We start from the raw sequence: 18,006 nt of genomic DNA, 5'->3' as shown, positions 1-18,006 counted from the left end.
ATTGCTGAGCGTGCCCTCTGTATACTTCCATCTATCTACCCTCTCTCCTGTATAATAGTTTTAAGCACATTCCAGACATTAGACAGCTTTTATTAACATAGTCCCTCTGTCAAAAATTTTGTAATTTCAAAAATGTTATATAAGTAGAATCATACATTCAGTTTTTAACCTTTTAAGGTTGTTTTTTGTCACCTAATGTAATTCCCTGTAAATACATAGAGATTGTCACATCTTTTTTTTCTCACTAAATAGTATGTCAGTGTAGTTTGTTTAACCATTGACCTATTGATCAGTTTGGGGCTATTCTGAATAAAAATGCTATAAGCATTCATACAATTTTTTTCTTTCACTGAGGAGAATGCCCAAAAGTATAATAGGTGGATTTTATGGTCATTATATATTTAGTTTTATAAGATTACATATAGTTTTCCAGAGAGGTTATATTGTTTTATATTTCAACCAGCAATATAAATACTGTACATTTTCACCAACATTTGGTGGTATTATGTTTTCTAAATTTTTAAACTTTTTTCATAGATGTATAGGGATATGTTCTTGTAATTTTCATTTTCAACTTCCTGATGGCTAATGGCTAATGATGTTCAATATATTTCTCATATGCTTATTTCCTCTTACATTATCTCTTTGGTGAGAGTTTGCATTTTTATTCCTCCATTTTAGACATGGGGGATGGGTTTTTTTTGTTTCGTTTTTGTTTTTTGCTAGTAAATTGCCTGTGAATCTTCTTATAAATTTACTTAGATGCTAAGGAACAGACTGAAATAGAAAAATGTTGCCTGGTAGGGTTTTCAGCTTTTGTATTAGTGTCTCTGGAAGACAAAGATATATAAGATAAGTACGTTAGTATTGAAGTTCTAAAACCATCTGGTATTTTTTAACTGGAAAGGAAAGAAGAAAACTGTAAAAGTCTTGAGATTTCTACATTGTATTACTTCAAATGTGATATTTTCATGGGCAAAGCTAACTCCGAATGATGTCCTTCAAGTTCCAGAGTCACTAAGCTGCCAGTGGGACTCTAATAAGTAAGACTTGTAACAGATTTTTCAAGAAGCTTATTCTGTTCCTTCTCCCTTATTTCTTGAGCTTCATACTATTCCAGTAAATCTGTATCTGTGTCTACTCTATTACCAGTTGCAAATATTTGGTATCAACATCAGAATAGTCCTTGTGTACTTGATTTGGGTTTGGATTAAGAACAGAACAACTGTGTCTTAAGAGCTCCATTTCTACAGTTTTCTGCAGGAATAAATGGCCTAATTCCTAATTCAGTATGCATCTTTAAAAAAAATGCACAGTGGCCAGGTGCCCATGGCTCATGCCTGTAATCCTAGCAATTCAGGAGGCTGCGATCTGAGGATCACAGTTCACACCCAGCCCAGACAGAAAAGTCCATGAGCTCCATTAAACTACAAAAAAGTTGAAAGTGGAGCTGTGGCTCAAGTAGGAGAGTTCTGTCCTTGAGCACAAAAGTTCAGCAACAGCACCCAGAACCAGATTCAAGCCTCAAGATCAGCAAAACAAAACATAATAAAACAAACAAACCAAAAAACATAACGATGATCTAAGAACAGATAGCTTAGAAGAGAATAAACATATATATATATATATATGTATGTGTGTGTGTGTGTATATATATATATATATATATATACATACCCCTAAATGTAAATAAATGGGTTAGAATAGAATAAACATATACACATGCTTAAACTTAAACAGTTGGAAGAGGGGCTGGGAAGGTGGCTCAGTGGTAGAGTGCTTGCCTTGCATGCCTGAGGCCCTGGGTTCGATTCCTCAGCACCACATAAGCAAAAAGAAAAAAGCCAGAAGTGGCGCTGTGGCCCAGGCCCAGAGTTCAGGCCCCACAACCAGACCCCCCCCAAAAAAAATTATTTTAAAAAAACAGTTGGAAGAAAACTTGATACTTTATGTATATGTAAATATGTCCTACAAATTCTTATCTACCTGCAGTATAACCATATATATTTTTCTGTAGTGTAATCATATTGAAGTAAGGAGGTGAGGTCTGGCCAGAGCCATATAGGCCACATGGTAGGTGGTAGGATCTGGCATCTTGTCTTCATGCTGAGGGAAGGAAACACCCCTGCCCACTACCTGCCTTCCAAGTGATGAGCATTACTGGAACCCTGGAGGCAGGGGCTGCTACTTGGCTGATAGGTTACTGAATCTGTCAGTTCAGTGTCCGAGACTGGGAATTTCCTGTGGACCTGCCACCTGCTCAGACCCTATTTAGGCCCAGACCAGCACAGGCTCCAGGAAGCCATGCCACATGTATCTCAGTGATCGTGTCCTGTCTCCTGTCTCCCGTCTAATCACCAGCCATCATGGTGTCCCAATTCAGCTTTCCATTGGAGCTGAGTTGGTTTGTTGGTATTGTTTTTGTTCTCTCTTTCCTCTCTAACCTGTTTCCTAACGATGTTAAGTGTATTTAGGGGCTGCAGGCCTTTGTAACAACTGGCTACCCACAGCCTGCTAACTTACAATAAAGACTCCAATAATCCATCTTCCAAAATGTGGCTTCTGGGATAATTTACCTTGCAATAATATATATTAATTTCCAATGCTATTATTTTTAATATACAAATTTATATAGTTTAATAACAAATAAAAACATAAAAATCAGGCAAGTAGTAACAAGCAAATCATACATTATAAATCATTAGCAAACATATAAGATGATGTTCAACTTTACTAGGAAGCATAAATTTAACAGAAAATTGACAGTTAAACATTGATCGAATAGTCAAATAAACAGCAAATAATAACGAGGGTTAATTGGTTTGGGGAAAAGGTATTGTTCAAACATATTTGCTGTTTATATATTGCTAATAGCCTTTTTCTTAGTACAGATTGGTAGTATCTCTTAAATGTTAAAATACACTCACTCTGATATAGTGATTTTATACCTGAGGATCTGTACCATAGAAAAATAAAAGTAGATATGAATATATAAGATAGGACATCCATTTCAGTATTATATGTAATAAAATAGAATTACATAATTAACCTAAAAGAAATGGGAATGTTTGAAACACAAGAAACAGCCATCAAGGAGTTCTACAATGCCACATAGTGAAGTTTATTACTATCTACAGCACTGACTAGGTAGAGGTGGTAGGATGTACATGAATAAAAATAAATAATATCTAGGAACATAAGGATATAGTTTAATTGCCATGAGGGTGAGGCTGGGGAAGAGGTGTATATGCAGATATTATGTGCTAAAAATTAAAAGTCTGGGAAAATATACACTGCTGTGATAAAAAAAAAAACATTCTCCAACCTGAGATGAGGGAAATTCAGTTTATTTTATATATTTGTGCAATGTTCTTTTTTTTTCTTTTTGTTATCAGCCAGGTTATTAGCAAGCTTTCCATTATGACAAAATATTATTAGCTAGCTTTCCATTATGACAAAATACTTGAGCAATCAACAGTAAGGAGGTTTCAGTAATTCCTGTGCAGAACATCATGGCAAAAGGTTGAGGCAGACAACTACCGAGTTCACGATAACTGGAAAGCTAAGTTGGAGGAAGGGGAGGAGGAAAGAGAGAAAAGGAGAAAGGAGGAGGAGGATGGAGGGGAGGAGGAGGAGAGAGGAGGAGAGGGGCAAGAAGACCATATAGTTTTTCTTTTAAGGATATACCTTCAACCTTCAGTGACCTACCTTCCTTCCATTAGGCTTGATTTCAAAAGCTCTATTACTTCCTAAGTGTATCACAAGCTGATGACCAAGCCTTCAACACATAGCCTTTGAGGGACATTTAAAATCCAAAACTTAGCACCAAGATATAGTTCTTTGAACTGTTAATAAAGATGGCTGTTTCTTGTGTTTCAAACATTCCCATTTGTTTTAGGTTGATTATATAATTCTATTTTATTACACATAAAACTGAAATGGATATCCTATCTTATATATTCATATCTACTTTTATTTTTCTATGGTACAGATTCCCAGATGTAAAATCACTATAAGAGCTAAACCCAGTCCATGACCAGAGTCAGAATTTGGCCAAAAGAATTGCTATAAGAAAACTTTTAATGAAATTTAAAGAAAATATTTTCCTTGCTACCATTATCAATTTTTTTGTATTTGGGATACTTATTTCACTTATTTCTCTCTGCTTATTTGACAGAAAAATATTTTGTAAATATCCCCCTTTGGATCTATCCATTCTCTTATCTCTCCAATAAATTGACTATGAGTCAGGAATTGGTAAATCAGATCCATATCTCTATGGGCAACCTTATTTCATATTGGTAAGATTTGAAATCTTAACTGTAGCTCTTTCTGATTGTTCATTTTTGCTGGTACTGTTTTAGTGAGAGGCAGAGATGAGCCAAACTCACCTGTTCCATTCTTTCTACTAATTGAAGTTTAAAAGGAAATTCTTCAGTTCAAATAAATAAATGCATGTGGATGGAATGAGATTCTGATTCAACATGTCCAATTAAATATAAGCATTAAGGTACATTCTTAAAGAAACTTCCATAATATAACAACAGCTACAACAACAAAAACTCAGCCAGTAAAGAATGATTAGGTGAGAAATGAAATGATTATCACCATCTCTGCCTACAAAACCTCCTATAACCTGACATTAATAGTTGCTGTCTATTAAAAATTGATATTGATTGTATCAAAGGTAGCACAATGAGACAAAGCATCAGGATATGAAATACATAACTAACAAACTCAACCTCTTCAAAATAACTTTCTTATTCAATATGGAAACTGGGAATTGTTCAGCACTCAATGAATCATCTTTGGCAAGCACAATAGAATCTTAAGGGACATTTCACAGCCTCTCATTCAATTGTTAGATGTTTTCAGCTTTCACAGATAGGGGAGAAGGTAGCTTGTATAGTCATCATCTTGTAGCTAAAATTGTACAGTAAAGATATTTAGAGTTGTTGCAATAGATCTTTTTGCTTTTTTTTTCCCCGTTTCTTTCCTCAGAGCTGTTTTGACTCCCAAAAGCCATCTGGAATTACTTAATGCTAATGTTTTTAGATCTCACTATTTACCTAGGACTCGTGTTAAACATAAATATGGGTAACTTCCTTTTTCTTACCTCATAGCCTTGTATTTATTTAACTGTTATTTTGCAAGAAGAAATCTCATCTTAATACTCTCTGCTAGTACTATTTTCCTATGGTCAAACACATTTTTTTTGCTTTTTTTTTTTCAGGAAGCTTTAGAGCTACCCTCAGATGATTCTGAAGTGCCTGGGACTACTGCAGTGTCTGAAGTAGTTAAATATGAGTATCATGTCTTATATTCCTGCAGCTACCAAGTGCCTGTACTTTACTTTAGGGCAAGCTTTTTAGGTAAGACCATGTCTGAATCTAAAAGTAACTTCATAATGTTTACATACAGGATAGAAAGAATATTTGGACAATCATTTTCACGATGAAAAAAAGTTAAAAATAAGAAAACTGTGGGTGAGGTAAGGTTTTACCAGTAAACTTTTTCATGCTTCAGAAAAGTGGATGATATCATCCTAGCCTTAAGTCTGATCTTCAGATTCTTGGCCTCCTGCCTGAAGTTGACTAAGCCCCCTGGCCCTATTTTTCTTTCTTTAAACAAGTAGAAATAGCTTAAAGCTACAATGTTTATTTACTTCTAACTTGACAGCAAAATTTAACTTACAATCTCAAGTGATCCCATCTTTGCTCCAAAGCTAATTATTGTTATAAAGAGATGCTTAACAATTAACTGAAACTGTATTTTAAAATATGTCCTTTGGTCACCTATACAGCTCCAATGCCTTAGCTTCCTGGTGTGTTGTTATTCAACTCATTACCCTGTCAACACGGTGGAACACCCTGTCTCCTTGCAGGCCTTTGCTAATAAAGCTTATTTAACCAGCAACCACATGGCATTCTCATCCTGCAGTTCAGCAGAGACTCTCCCTTTAATGTCCATTTCCTAAACCAGGTCAGCATTGGGGCGCCCTGCTGCTCTGGCTCCAGGAGCCCCTGTTGTCCAGTTTACACCCCTTTTATATGTGGTTTTATATATATATATATATATATATATATATATATATATATATATGGCCTTATCAGCAGCATTATGCGTTTTAAACATCTTTCCCCTTGTAATTTTTTCTGGATAGCTAAGACATCTGAATTTAGCCAATGATATTTTATTTTTAATTAAAAAGTAGCTTAAGCTGCTATGAATGTGCATTTGGTAGATTTAATCACTTGCGGCCTTATATTGTTTAATGGTCTCTAATTTTGCAGTGCTGGTGGTTTAACAAGCACTTAGGATTTAAAACACAAGAACAAATTCTCATAGACTCCCTGGTGAGGAGATTTTAATCTGAGGTGCAGTTCCTAAGAACTGACAATTTGGGGTAAATTTTCAACTTGGGACATGGGGAATTGAAGACACTGATAGTTTACAATTCACAAACTCTTACAGCAGATTTATCCGTATGGTTATTACAACCCTTTTAACACTCACTTTATTGCAATTATATTTGGTTTAGAGCTCAGAGGATAAAGGAGATTTGTTGTCTGTGAGCTGTGCTATACTAAAAAGTAGGTAAGATCCACTTTCTACATAGGATAAAGGTGGAGGGGAATGACTTTTCTTGGATCTGGTTTGCAGTGCCTGAACTTAGCACTTTCTAAGTCCAAAGTCAAATGAATGCTATAGGTAAAGGAAATAGGGTGCTACTTCTCCCATTCTGTACTTTCATATAATTAGTATTCACCATAAGCAGTTAATATACAGAGAAGAGCTTCCAGATATAATAAGTTGTTTAGCTTGTCAGCATTAGGGAATTGGAGATGTTGAAACATGACTGCTTCTAGCTGGAAGTGGGTCTTACTGAGGCTGGTGGATGAGCTCATACATGTGCTTTGCTCTTATGTGCCAACAGCTCCCCTTACAGTACAGCACAGTAATTGTCTCTGCAAGTCCAATTACATTTTAATGACATTGGTATACTTCCTAAATTATTTCTTTGTAATGATATTCTACTCCTTACAATACATATGTTTGAGTGTACACACATATAATTAGTATTCTTGGATGATTCTGTTAATATACTTGTAGAATAACCTTCATTTATGCTTAATTTAAAAAAGTCACTTATTTTATATGGAAACATTCCCTCTACTTCCAATTCTGTGCTATATTGAATGTATATTAGGAATTCCTAAATTCATTTTCATCTAGATTTCATTTACTACTTGTTTGGTTCAGTAAAGTATCAAGATTAATTTTAATTGCAAAGGATATTGAAATGTTTTTTGGTACAGAAACATGAAAAATGCTTTCTTTTATCATCTTATAATATTTTCTCTTTTTTATGTAATTATTTTGGGGGGCGTCCGGTCGTGGGGCCTGAACTCTGGGCCTCTGCCCTGTCCCTCAGCTCTTCAGCTCAAGGCTAGCGCTCTACCACCTGAGCCACAGTGCCACTTCCGGCTTTTTTCTTTTTGCTTATGTGGTGCCGAGTAATCGAACCCAGGGCCTCAGGCATACAAGGCAAGCGCTCTACCACTGAGCCATCTTCCCAGCCCTTTTCTATGTAATTTAAAATAATAAGTATTCTAAAATTCATCCTTTACTCAAGTAATAATTTTTATTTATTCTCCCCAGTTTATTTCCTTTTCCTTTGATATCTGATTTTGCTGGCAGTTTATCTGTTTGTTAAACAAATCTGTGACAGTGGGGTGAGTAAATTCCTAATGTCTTCCTATTATTCCAGTCCAGATTTTTCTTTGGCTCATTTTAAGATAATTCCAACCTAGAAAGAGGATGACTGTAAAATTTCTTGCCCAAAGGTTTGTGTTGTGTGCATGTGTGTGTGTGTGTGTGTGTGTGTGTGTGTGTGGTTGCAGTTTCAAAAATGGTTCACTTAGCTTTGTTTTCAACAGATATATAGAATATTTTTGCATTTGATTGATAGTGAAACTTAGTTTCTCTTTTTCACTCTGAATTTTCTTCTTACAGGCTTTTAAATAAGAAAAACAATGCGTTCCTATTTAAATAGACATTACCCCATTTTCTGATCAACTGCTTCTTGAAATGCAAATCCATTGAATAGGGAGCTCCTCTTTTTCCTTAAGATAACCCAGTATCTTCTAAGCCAACTACTTCCCAAGACTCAGTTAACATGCCACTACTTTTGTTGTGTCACCTTATCCTATATCCTCTTATATCTCAATTGCACATTGCACTAATTCACCTATAAGAGGGTGAACTAGAAGGTACAGTTGAAAGAGTAACGAAGGAAATTAATAGAGGATATCTGTAAGGTAAGAAACCTTATTCATGGCTGTCTGTGTGATGATGCTTGCATTATATTATATTTTTATACATGCATGTCTGTATATTTAATACATATTTATATAGGTTGTCTCCTGTCTTACTTTGATACCCTTATGAGTATTAGCTATGCACACACTAATAAATATGTATTAAGTGAATCCAGTAATGAAGAATTTTTATTTCCAAATATAAGCCAAAGACTAAAACATCGAGATTCTGCCTGCTATGGTGATTTATGCTACTATATATATATATATATATATATATATATATGTATATATATTTACTGTTTAGTCTGATACTTCTTAGAGACTATAGGATAGTAGATTAAGAAAAATAGAACACCCTGAGGACTCAAAACTGGGCATCTAAACTAGCTGAGTAGCTGTTCTGCTTCTATAAACAATTTTTATTTAATCCTTGGTGGTAGATAGCCAAGTTCAGATCGCATTGTCTTTCTTGATGACTCTCATTTCCTTTACTTGAGCCCATAGGAGCTCTGCTCCCCAGTGTAGAATATGAATTTAAGACAAGAAATAAGCCCTTCTCAGTGTTATCTTTCTTCCTTAACTGCTTTGGTCATTGTAGATTTGGGATAGGTGATGGGATATTGGTTAGAACCTTTTGCCTCCCAGTAGTTGCTGAGAAAGAAGTCTTCATTCCACCGAATAATAATAAATAGCCTACAATTGAATAGTGCTTTGTAGTTCATGTACTCCATTTCCCCAAAGCACTGATAATGTCAATACATTTTTTTTTGTGTGGTCATTGTTGCTTCTGTGCTGTTTTGAAGCAAGCTGTATTAAAGAATTATTCGTAACATGTCAAAGATTCCTTTCCATTCCCTATCATTCTTATCATTCCATGGGCTTTTTATGTCCTGTTTTCTCCTTGCCTTTTATCAAAGGCTGACGGCAGGTGTTAGAAATGTAAAAACATAGGCAAATATATAATGGGTTTTGACTTAACCAATGTCTTAGGCATATTTCCCCCTTATTTCATAATTAGAGATTTCTATACTTATTTCAGCTTAAATTATAATTTATTGCTTCCCTTTTATTCTTAATATCTATTGAGAAATGGACTAAGTGGTTTTCATTTTCTAAATATTTAATTCTGTGGCTGAAATACTGTTTTTTGGGGGGGAAATTAGTTTATTTTTTTATTATTTTTGGGTCTGGTTGTGGGGCCTGAACTCCGAGCCTGGGTGCTGTCGCTCTGCTCTTCAGCTCAAGGCTAGCACTCTACCACTTGAGCCACAGTGCCACTTCCGGCTTTTTTCTTTTTGCTTATGTGGTGCTGAGGAATCAAACCCAGGGCCTCATGCATGCAAGGCAAGCACTCTACCACTGAGCCACCTTCCCAGCCCGTTTGATATATTTTTTAAGTAGTTAAAAAAGGCTGCTTTTTAGTTGAAAGAAACCATTTCTTCCATTTAAAATTTAGTGTCTTATGTTAGCCCAGGATATAGGGGTATAGAATTAATGTACACCCCAGACACTTCATGGAGAGGATTTGTTCAAGTATAGGCTTAAAGGATACTCATGGAGAAATTTAGTGTAAGACATGCCAAAGAATAATTCTTTCTCAAAAGCAGTATGAACCAAAGCAAGCAAAAGGCCAGTATAAATAAAAATCAATGGAAAGCTTGGAGTTCAAATGATGTAGAAGTTGTAAAGAAAAAGGTGTTTTCATGGTTTGGGACATAAGGAAGATTGTGTAGTGCACACAGGAAAAAGATAAGAAAATAGGAAAAGTGAATGTTTGAGAAAGTTGAATAATCAAAATAGAGTATCCATATGTCTTTCTGACAACTTGGAAGGAGCAATTGCAATTTTTTTTTTCTGAAGAGGAGGGGAAATACTTTGTAGAAAGAACGATACATGTCAACCAGTGGGGCTGGAAAGAGCATAGCATGTTAGCAGTTTGGAATATGAGTTGCCTTACGATGAATTATGGAAGAAATGCTTTGAAAGCTATGTGGTGGTCAACTAATGGGTGAGATAACAGAAAGTATCAGAAGCCATAAAAAATGTGAAAGAGACTGATCTGAAGTGAATTGTACCAGAACAGGGAATTTCCTAGAAATTATGACTAAGGTAAGTAAATGAAGAATGAGAATAAAGTTGAAGGAAGAAATATTTGGCATTTTTGGTTGTCATTAGCATTACTAAAATTTTAAATAATCTAGAGTACATGATCTGGAAAGAACATATGTCATGTTTCCAGGAGAAAGTTATCTTCACAGTACAGTGAGAGTTAAGGTTGTTGAGCAAAAAGAAAAGGTAGATTAAAAACTGGGGCAAAACTGATTTAAATTAATTATTACAATGAGCCAAAAATAAGTTTACTGATACTTCAACTTTAAAATCTCACTGGACCATACAAAATCGTTAAGAAAAATTTTTTTACACTTACAATATGTAAACAGTTAACAAATCTACCTAAAGTCATAATAATAAACTAGAGCATGAATTTTGGTGGATTAAAGAGAGATCCTAGGTATTAAAATGGAATTTGAAGAGCAAACATTGAAAGTTATTAAGAAAAGTTATATAAATAATATAAATAAATTCAAACTGAAAGTCCAAATAATAGAGAAAATTAAATGACAATTATTTGTTAAGTCCTTCACATGTTTGAAACATTATGAGGAATTAAGGCATAGTAGGATTCTGGTTTTAAACATGAGAGGAACAGAATGCTTAAAAAATTAAGCTTTGAGAAAAGATCCTTAACGCTGTCAAGGAGAAAAAAACAATCACCTATAAAGGGAAACCAATTAGAATCACCTCAGATTTCTCAGCAGAGACAATTAAAGCAAGAAGAGCCTGGAATGATGTATGCCATGCCCTAAAGACAACTATCAACCAAGTTTACTGTACCCAGCTAAACTCTCCTTCATAACCGAATGTCAAATAAAAACCTTCCATAGCAAAGAAAAACTGAAACAATATTTCTCCACCAAACCAGCCCTACAAAAGATACTTAAAGATGTCCTACACATAGAAAACCAACAAGACCACAATAATGGCCAAGAAACCATACCCAAACTGAGAATCCAAGTACCATAGGAAGATCCCAGTTGCTGCAGCCCCCAAGAAGGTGGATAAAATGGTAGGAACTCCCAAATACCTCTCAGTCCTATCTCTCAACATTAATGGACCTAACTCTCCAATTAAGCAGTATAGACTGTCTAGTTGGATTAAAAAGCAAGATCCTTCTATCTGCTGCCTTCAGGAGTCACACCTTGCCCATAAAAACAAGCACATTTTGAAATTGGAAGGCTGGAACAAAATCTACCAAGCAAAGGGCCCCCCATAAACAGGCGGGAGTTACAATCCTAACATGAGATAAAATAGACTTCAAATTAATATTAGAAGAGATAAAGAAGGTCTCTACATACTAATTAAGGCACTCCTTAAGGAGGATATTACAATTCTAAATCTCTATTCACCAAACAATGGAACACCCAAATTTATCCAAAAAACACTGCTTTCCCTCAAATCTCATGTAGATCCAAAGGCATTAATAATTGGGGACTTTAACATACCACTATCCCCACTAAATAGATCAACTCAGCAAAAACTCAACAGAGAAACCGCAGATCTAAACAACTGCATAGATCAACCAGATTTAATAGACATCTACTGAATATTTCACTCACCAGCATCAGAATACACCTTTTTCTCAGCAGCACATGGAACATTTTCCAACATAGACCACATTTTAGGTCACAAAGCAAACTTGACCAAATTCAGAAACATTGGAAGTTATACCTTGCATTCTCTCAGACCACAAGGGAATAAAATTAGAACTCAACACCAAAAGCCACCAAAGAAAGTCCTGTAACACATGGAGGCTGAGCAACACACTATTGAATCACGAGTGGGTCATGGGAGAGATAAAAAAGGAAATTCAAATGTTCATGATATTCAACAAAAATGAACACACAAATCACCAGCTCCTCTGGGACGCAGCAAAGGCAGTATTCAGGCAAGTTTATAGCTCTGAGTTCCTACATCAACAAATTGGAGAGATCTGAAACCAACAATTTAATGAGACATCTGAGTCTCCTTGAAAAAGAGCAGCAAGATAAACCCCAATCCAGTAGATGGAAAGAAATATTTAAAATTAAATCAGAATTAAACAAATTAGAATCCAAAAAAAATAGAACAAAACAAAGAGTTGGTTCTTTGAAAAAATTAACAAAATTTACAGACCCTTAGCAAATCTTATCAAAAAAAGAAGAGAACACACCTAAATAAATAAACTCAGAGATGAGAATGGAAACATTACCACAGAAACAATCAAGATTCAGAACATTGTAAGGGCATACCTCTCAAACCTTTATGCTAATAAGTTTGAGAACTTGGCAGAAATGGACCTTTTCCTAGCAAATATTGACATGCCAAAACTAAACCAAGATGAGGTAAACCATCTTAACAGTTCCATATCAAGCATTGAAATAGAAACAGCAATAAGAGACCACCCATCTAAGAAAAGCCCAGAACCAGATGGTTTTACAGGGAAATTCTACAAGGCCTTCAATGCAGAGCTCACACCAATACTCCTCCAACTCTTCAATGAAATTGAAAGAGAAAGTTCATTACTGAACTCATTTTATCCTGATCCCAAAACCAGGCAGGGACTCATCAAAGAAAGAGAACTAGACCCATTTCTTTGTGAACATTGATGCAAAACTTCTCAACAAAATTTTGTCCAATCGACTTTACCAATTCATGCAAACAATCATACACCATGATCAAACAGGATTCATCTCAGGGATGCAAAGCTCGTTCAATATATGTTAATCAATTAATGTAATTCATTACATCAACAAGAGCGAGGATAAAACCACATGGTTATCACAATAGATGCAGAAAAAGCATTTGATAAGATCCAACACTCCCTTATAATAAAGGTTGTGGAAAAATTAGGAATCCATGGAACATTCCTCAATACAATAAAGGCTGTATATGACAAACCTACAGCCAGCATTATACTTGATGGTGAAAAACTAAACCCATTTCCTCTTAACTCAGGAATGAGACAAGGATGTCCACTCTCTCCACTTCTTTTCAATCTAGTATTAGAATGCCTAGCTACAGCAATAAGACAAGATGCAAACATAAAAGGGATCCAAATAGGGAAAGATGAAGTAAAACCCTCCCTCTTTGCATGATATGATCTTGTATTTAAAGAATTCCACAGACTCCACTCCCAAATTACTCAAGCTGATTCAAAACTTTGACAAAGTAGCAGGATATAAAATTAACCCTCAAAATCAATGGCTTGGGCTGGGAAGGTGGCTCAGTGGTAGAGCACTTGCCTTGCATGCATGAGGCACTGGGTTCAATTCCTCAGCACCGCATAAGCAAAAAGAAAAATGCTGGAAGGGGCACTGTGGCTCAAGTGGTAGAGTGCTAGCCTTGAGCTGAAGAGCTGAGGGACAGCACCCAGGCCCAGAGCTCAGGCCCCACAACCGACAAAAAAAAAAAAATCAATGGCTTTTCTGTATGCCAACAATGAGAAAAGTTTGGATGAAAATGAGGAAAGCAACTCCATTCGTAAACCCCCCCCCCAAAAAAAAATTAAAATGCCTAGGAATTAACCAAAGAAGTGAAGGACCTCTATGATGAAAACTTTAAAAACCTGAAAAAGGAAATCAAAACAAAGCTTAGAAAGTGACAAAACCTCCCATGCTCCTGGATTGGAAGGATCCACATGGTGAAAATGGCAATACTTCTGAAGGCTGTCTACAAATTCAATGTGATATCTATCAATATTCCAACCTCATTCTTCAAGGAAATAGAAGAGATAATCCAAAAACACATATGGGATAATAAAAGACCCCAAATAGCAAAAACAATCCTGAACAGAAAGAACAGTGCTGGAGGAATATCAATACCAAACTTCAAACTCTACTACAAAGCCACAGTATTCAAAACAGCTTGGTACTGGCACAAAACAGACCTCAGGACCAACAGAATAGAATTGAAAACCCAGAAATGAATCTACAAACCCATAGCCATCTAATCTTTGATAAGGGAACTAAAAAAATAGAATGGAAGAAAGACAGTCTCTTCAGTAAATGGTGCTGGCAGAATTGGTTAACTACTTGTAGAAAACTAAAACTAGGTCCTTATATGTCACCCTGCACCAGAATCAACTCCAAATGGATCAAAGACCTTGGAGTCAAAGTAGACACTCTGAAAACACTACCGGATGGAACAGGAGAAACCCTACATCTCCTTGGCACAGGCCGAAATTTTCTTAATAGAGACCCAGAAACACTACAAATGAAAGAAAGGTTGGACAAATGGGATTGCATGAAATTGCAGAGCTTCTGCATGGCAAAGGACATAGCTAGCAAGATCAATAGAAAGCCCATGGATTGGGAGAAGATCTTCACTAGCCATACAATGGACAAAGTTCTCATAGCTAAAATATACCTGGAGCTCAAAAAATTAAATCCCCCAACAACAAATCTTCAAAGAAACAACTGCCCAATAAATAAGTGGGCTAAAGACTTAAAGAGAAACTTCTCTGAAGAGTAAAGAAGGATGGCCAGTAGATACATACAGAAATGATCAAACTCTCTAGCCATGAAAGAAATGCAAATCAAAACAACATTGAGATACCACCTCATCCCAGTTAGAATGACTATAATCAAGAACTCTAATAACAACAGATGCTGGAGGGGATGTGGACAGAATGGAGGGGATGTGGACAGAAGGAACCTTACTGCATTGTTAGTGGAGTGTCAATTTGTTCAACCACGTTGGAAAGCAGTATGGAGGCTCCTCAAAAGACTTCACATAGATCTCCCCTGTGACCCAGCAATCCCACTTTTGGGCATTTACCCAAATGATCACAAACAAGACCATACTAAAGCTTCCAGCACAACTATATTTATTGCAGCATTATTTACCATAGCTAAGATCTGGAACCAACCCAGATGCCCCTCAGTAGATGAATGGATCAAGAAAATGTGGTGTATATACACAATGGAATTCTGTGCCTCCATCAGAAAGAATGACATTGCCCCATTTGTTAGGAAATGGAAAGGCTTGGAAAAAATTATATTAAGTGAAGTAAGCCAGGCCCAAAGAAACATAGGTCTATGGTTTCCCTTATTTGCAATAACTAGTATATGTCTGAGATAAGCAGAAAAGATCAGATAAGTTGATGTTAGGTGAAATGAACCCCAAGATAATTATTCAAATGTTTTTTTTCTTTCATGTGATTGTTTCTAACGTATTTATAAGATGATTTCTTTGTTGCTTTGTATGTCCCTCCCCCATGGTATAACCCCTGCTCTCACTCTATTTGATGTTGGTATAATTTGTGGAGGAGAAGGGCAAAAACAAATGGTTTAAATAGGGAAAAAGGTGGACCCATTGCAACAATGAGATATACAAGTTGTTAAATGGAAAAACAAACTTTTCAACTCTGGCCGGGAGGGAGTCAGGGGTGGGGGGAGTTAGGGTGAGGGGAGGAGGATCTGAAATGGAAAGGGATGGGAAGGGGAAACAAAGGAGGAGGCAACAATGCTTGATAAGGAATGTACTCATTATCTTGCCCATGTAATTGTAACTCCTCTGTATGGTATTTTCACATTTTTTTTAAAAAGCCTTGATAGAATAGTGCAAGGAAGGAATACTGCAAAACAAAATGTGAGAAGCTATAGAAGAATTAGCCAAAAAGCTTATTTTCACCTCTATTATTACAAAATAAACAACACATATTTCTACCACAAAAGCAAACTAAACACACACACAAGAATTGGAACTCGGGGCATTGCTTGAGTGGTTGAATGCTTGACAAGCACGTCAAGCATGTGGAAGGCCCTGAGTTCAGTCTCCCAATGCTAGCAAATAAAGGAAGGTGTTATATGAATATGAGATTTGTTCATACAGTGACCTGGAAAGGGCAGGCCGTACCTAAGAAGGAAACCAGAAACGGTAAAATTCTAGTTCTACTAGGTTAGTCAGTATGAGTTGGACCACTAATAAGGACACAACTATATAATGCATGTATCACTTTGCAATTTAGAAAGAACTTTAGTGGAGAGACACACGCAATGTAGAAGGTAAAAAATACAGGGTCTTGATCCTCACAATAATATCAGAAGGTAGGAACTGTTATTATCTTCAGGCACAAACAAAACTGAATGTTCAAGGAGTTTTATTAAAGGTGCATAGAGAATTGTGGAATTTGGACCCAAATTCTATAGCGTAGTTTTCATTAGATGTCACTGTATTCAAATAAATTAATAGTTTATTCTTTTTTTTTTTTTGATCGTTCATGGGGCTTGAACTCTGGGCTTGGGCCCTGTTGTTGTGCTCTTCAGCTCAAGGCGAGTGCTCTACCACTTGAGCCACACCGCCACTTCTGGTTTTCTGGTGGTTTACTGGAGATAAGAGTCTCACGGACTTTTCTGCCCAGGCTGGCTTTGAACCACATTCCTCAGATCTCAGCCTCCTGAGAGGTAGGGTTACAGGTGTGAGCCACCAACACCCGGCTTTCAAATTTTTTATGTAATATTTATTCAAATATTTGACTAACAGGTCTTGGTTCTGATTTCTAACTCTGCCACTTACTATGTTACCAATACATTGGCAAGGTATCAAACTTCTGTTTCTCTTCCTCCCTTCTTCCCTTTCTTCTTTTCCTTCTGCTACTGGAAATTGAACTCAGTGCCTCCCATTCTCTTGGCTTACTTACTTGGCTAACTGGCACTTTACCACTTGAGTTATGCCTCCATACCTGCTTTTTGCTGGTTATTTTAGAGATGGTTTCTCATAGAAATTCTCAGAATTTTAGCCTAGGATTTCAGGTGTCAACTATTGCATTTGACTATCTCCTTTTTTTGTTTGTTTAAATCATCTAAAACAAATTTGAAACATTAGTTATATCTATTTCATAGAGTTTTGAGGATTGTTAGCTAATAAATGAAACTGGATGTGGCACTGAGACCTTTCATTCATGCTATCTATGTTATATATCTTGATCCTTATAATAATATCAGAAGGTAGGCACTGTTATCTTCATGCACAAATAAAACTGAGTGCTCAAGTGTGGGGGAGGGGGGAGAGGAAGATTGGGGGAGGAGGCTGGGAAGGGATGTGAAGGGTAAACAAAGGAGGAGGCTGCAATGCTTGATAAGAAATGTACTCATTATCTTGCCCATGTAATTGTAACCCCTCTGTACAGTATGTTCACAAAAAATTAAAAAAAAAAGAATTAGCCAGCATAGTAGCTAATGTGAATGTACATTATCTTCATGCACAAACAAAACTGAGTGCTCATAAAAATTGTGGAGTTTAGACTCAAATTCCATCACATATTTTTGATTAGATGACACTGTATTCAAATAAGTTAATAATTTATTCAAATATATTTATATATTTGTTCAAATATTTAATGAAAACTTGTGCATTTAATACATTTATGTTGTTTATAAGTAAAATGGTGTTACCATAATCTGTATTTTTAGAAATTTTATTCCAATTTCCCAAGATTAATAAAAGATGCAAATGTTTGTAGGAAAATTAAAGAATTAGCCAGCATAACCACCTCACCCCAGTTAGAATGGCAAAAATCAAGAACTCTAACAACAACAGATGCTGGAGGGGATGTGGACAGAAGGGAACCTTACTTCATTGT

General features: G+C 36.0%; 1 protein-coding gene across 1 annotated transcript in view; it reads left to right on the top strand.

Annotated features, from left to right (window-relative positions):
• Window positions 1-18,006, top strand: part of Atg10 (autophagy related 10) — a 267,153-nt gene that overhangs the window by 163,305 nt on the left and 85,842 nt on the right. The window contains exon 4 of the mRNA XM_013015839.1: window positions 5,234-5,372. Within this exon, the coding sequence (XP_012871293.1) occupies window positions 5,234-5,372 (139 nt within the window). The remainder of the gene's footprint in view (window positions 1-5,233; window positions 5,373-18,006) is intronic.

Source organism: Dipodomys ordii, unplaced genomic scaffold (genome assembly GCF_000151885.1).
Source record: "Dipodomys ordii isolate 6190 unplaced genomic scaffold, Dord_2.0 Scaffold28, whole genome shotgun sequence".
Lineage (NCBI taxonomy): Eukaryota > Metazoa > Chordata > Mammalia > Rodentia > Heteromyidae > Dipodomys > Dipodomys ordii.
This window is presented reverse-complemented; position numbering and strand designations above follow the sequence as displayed.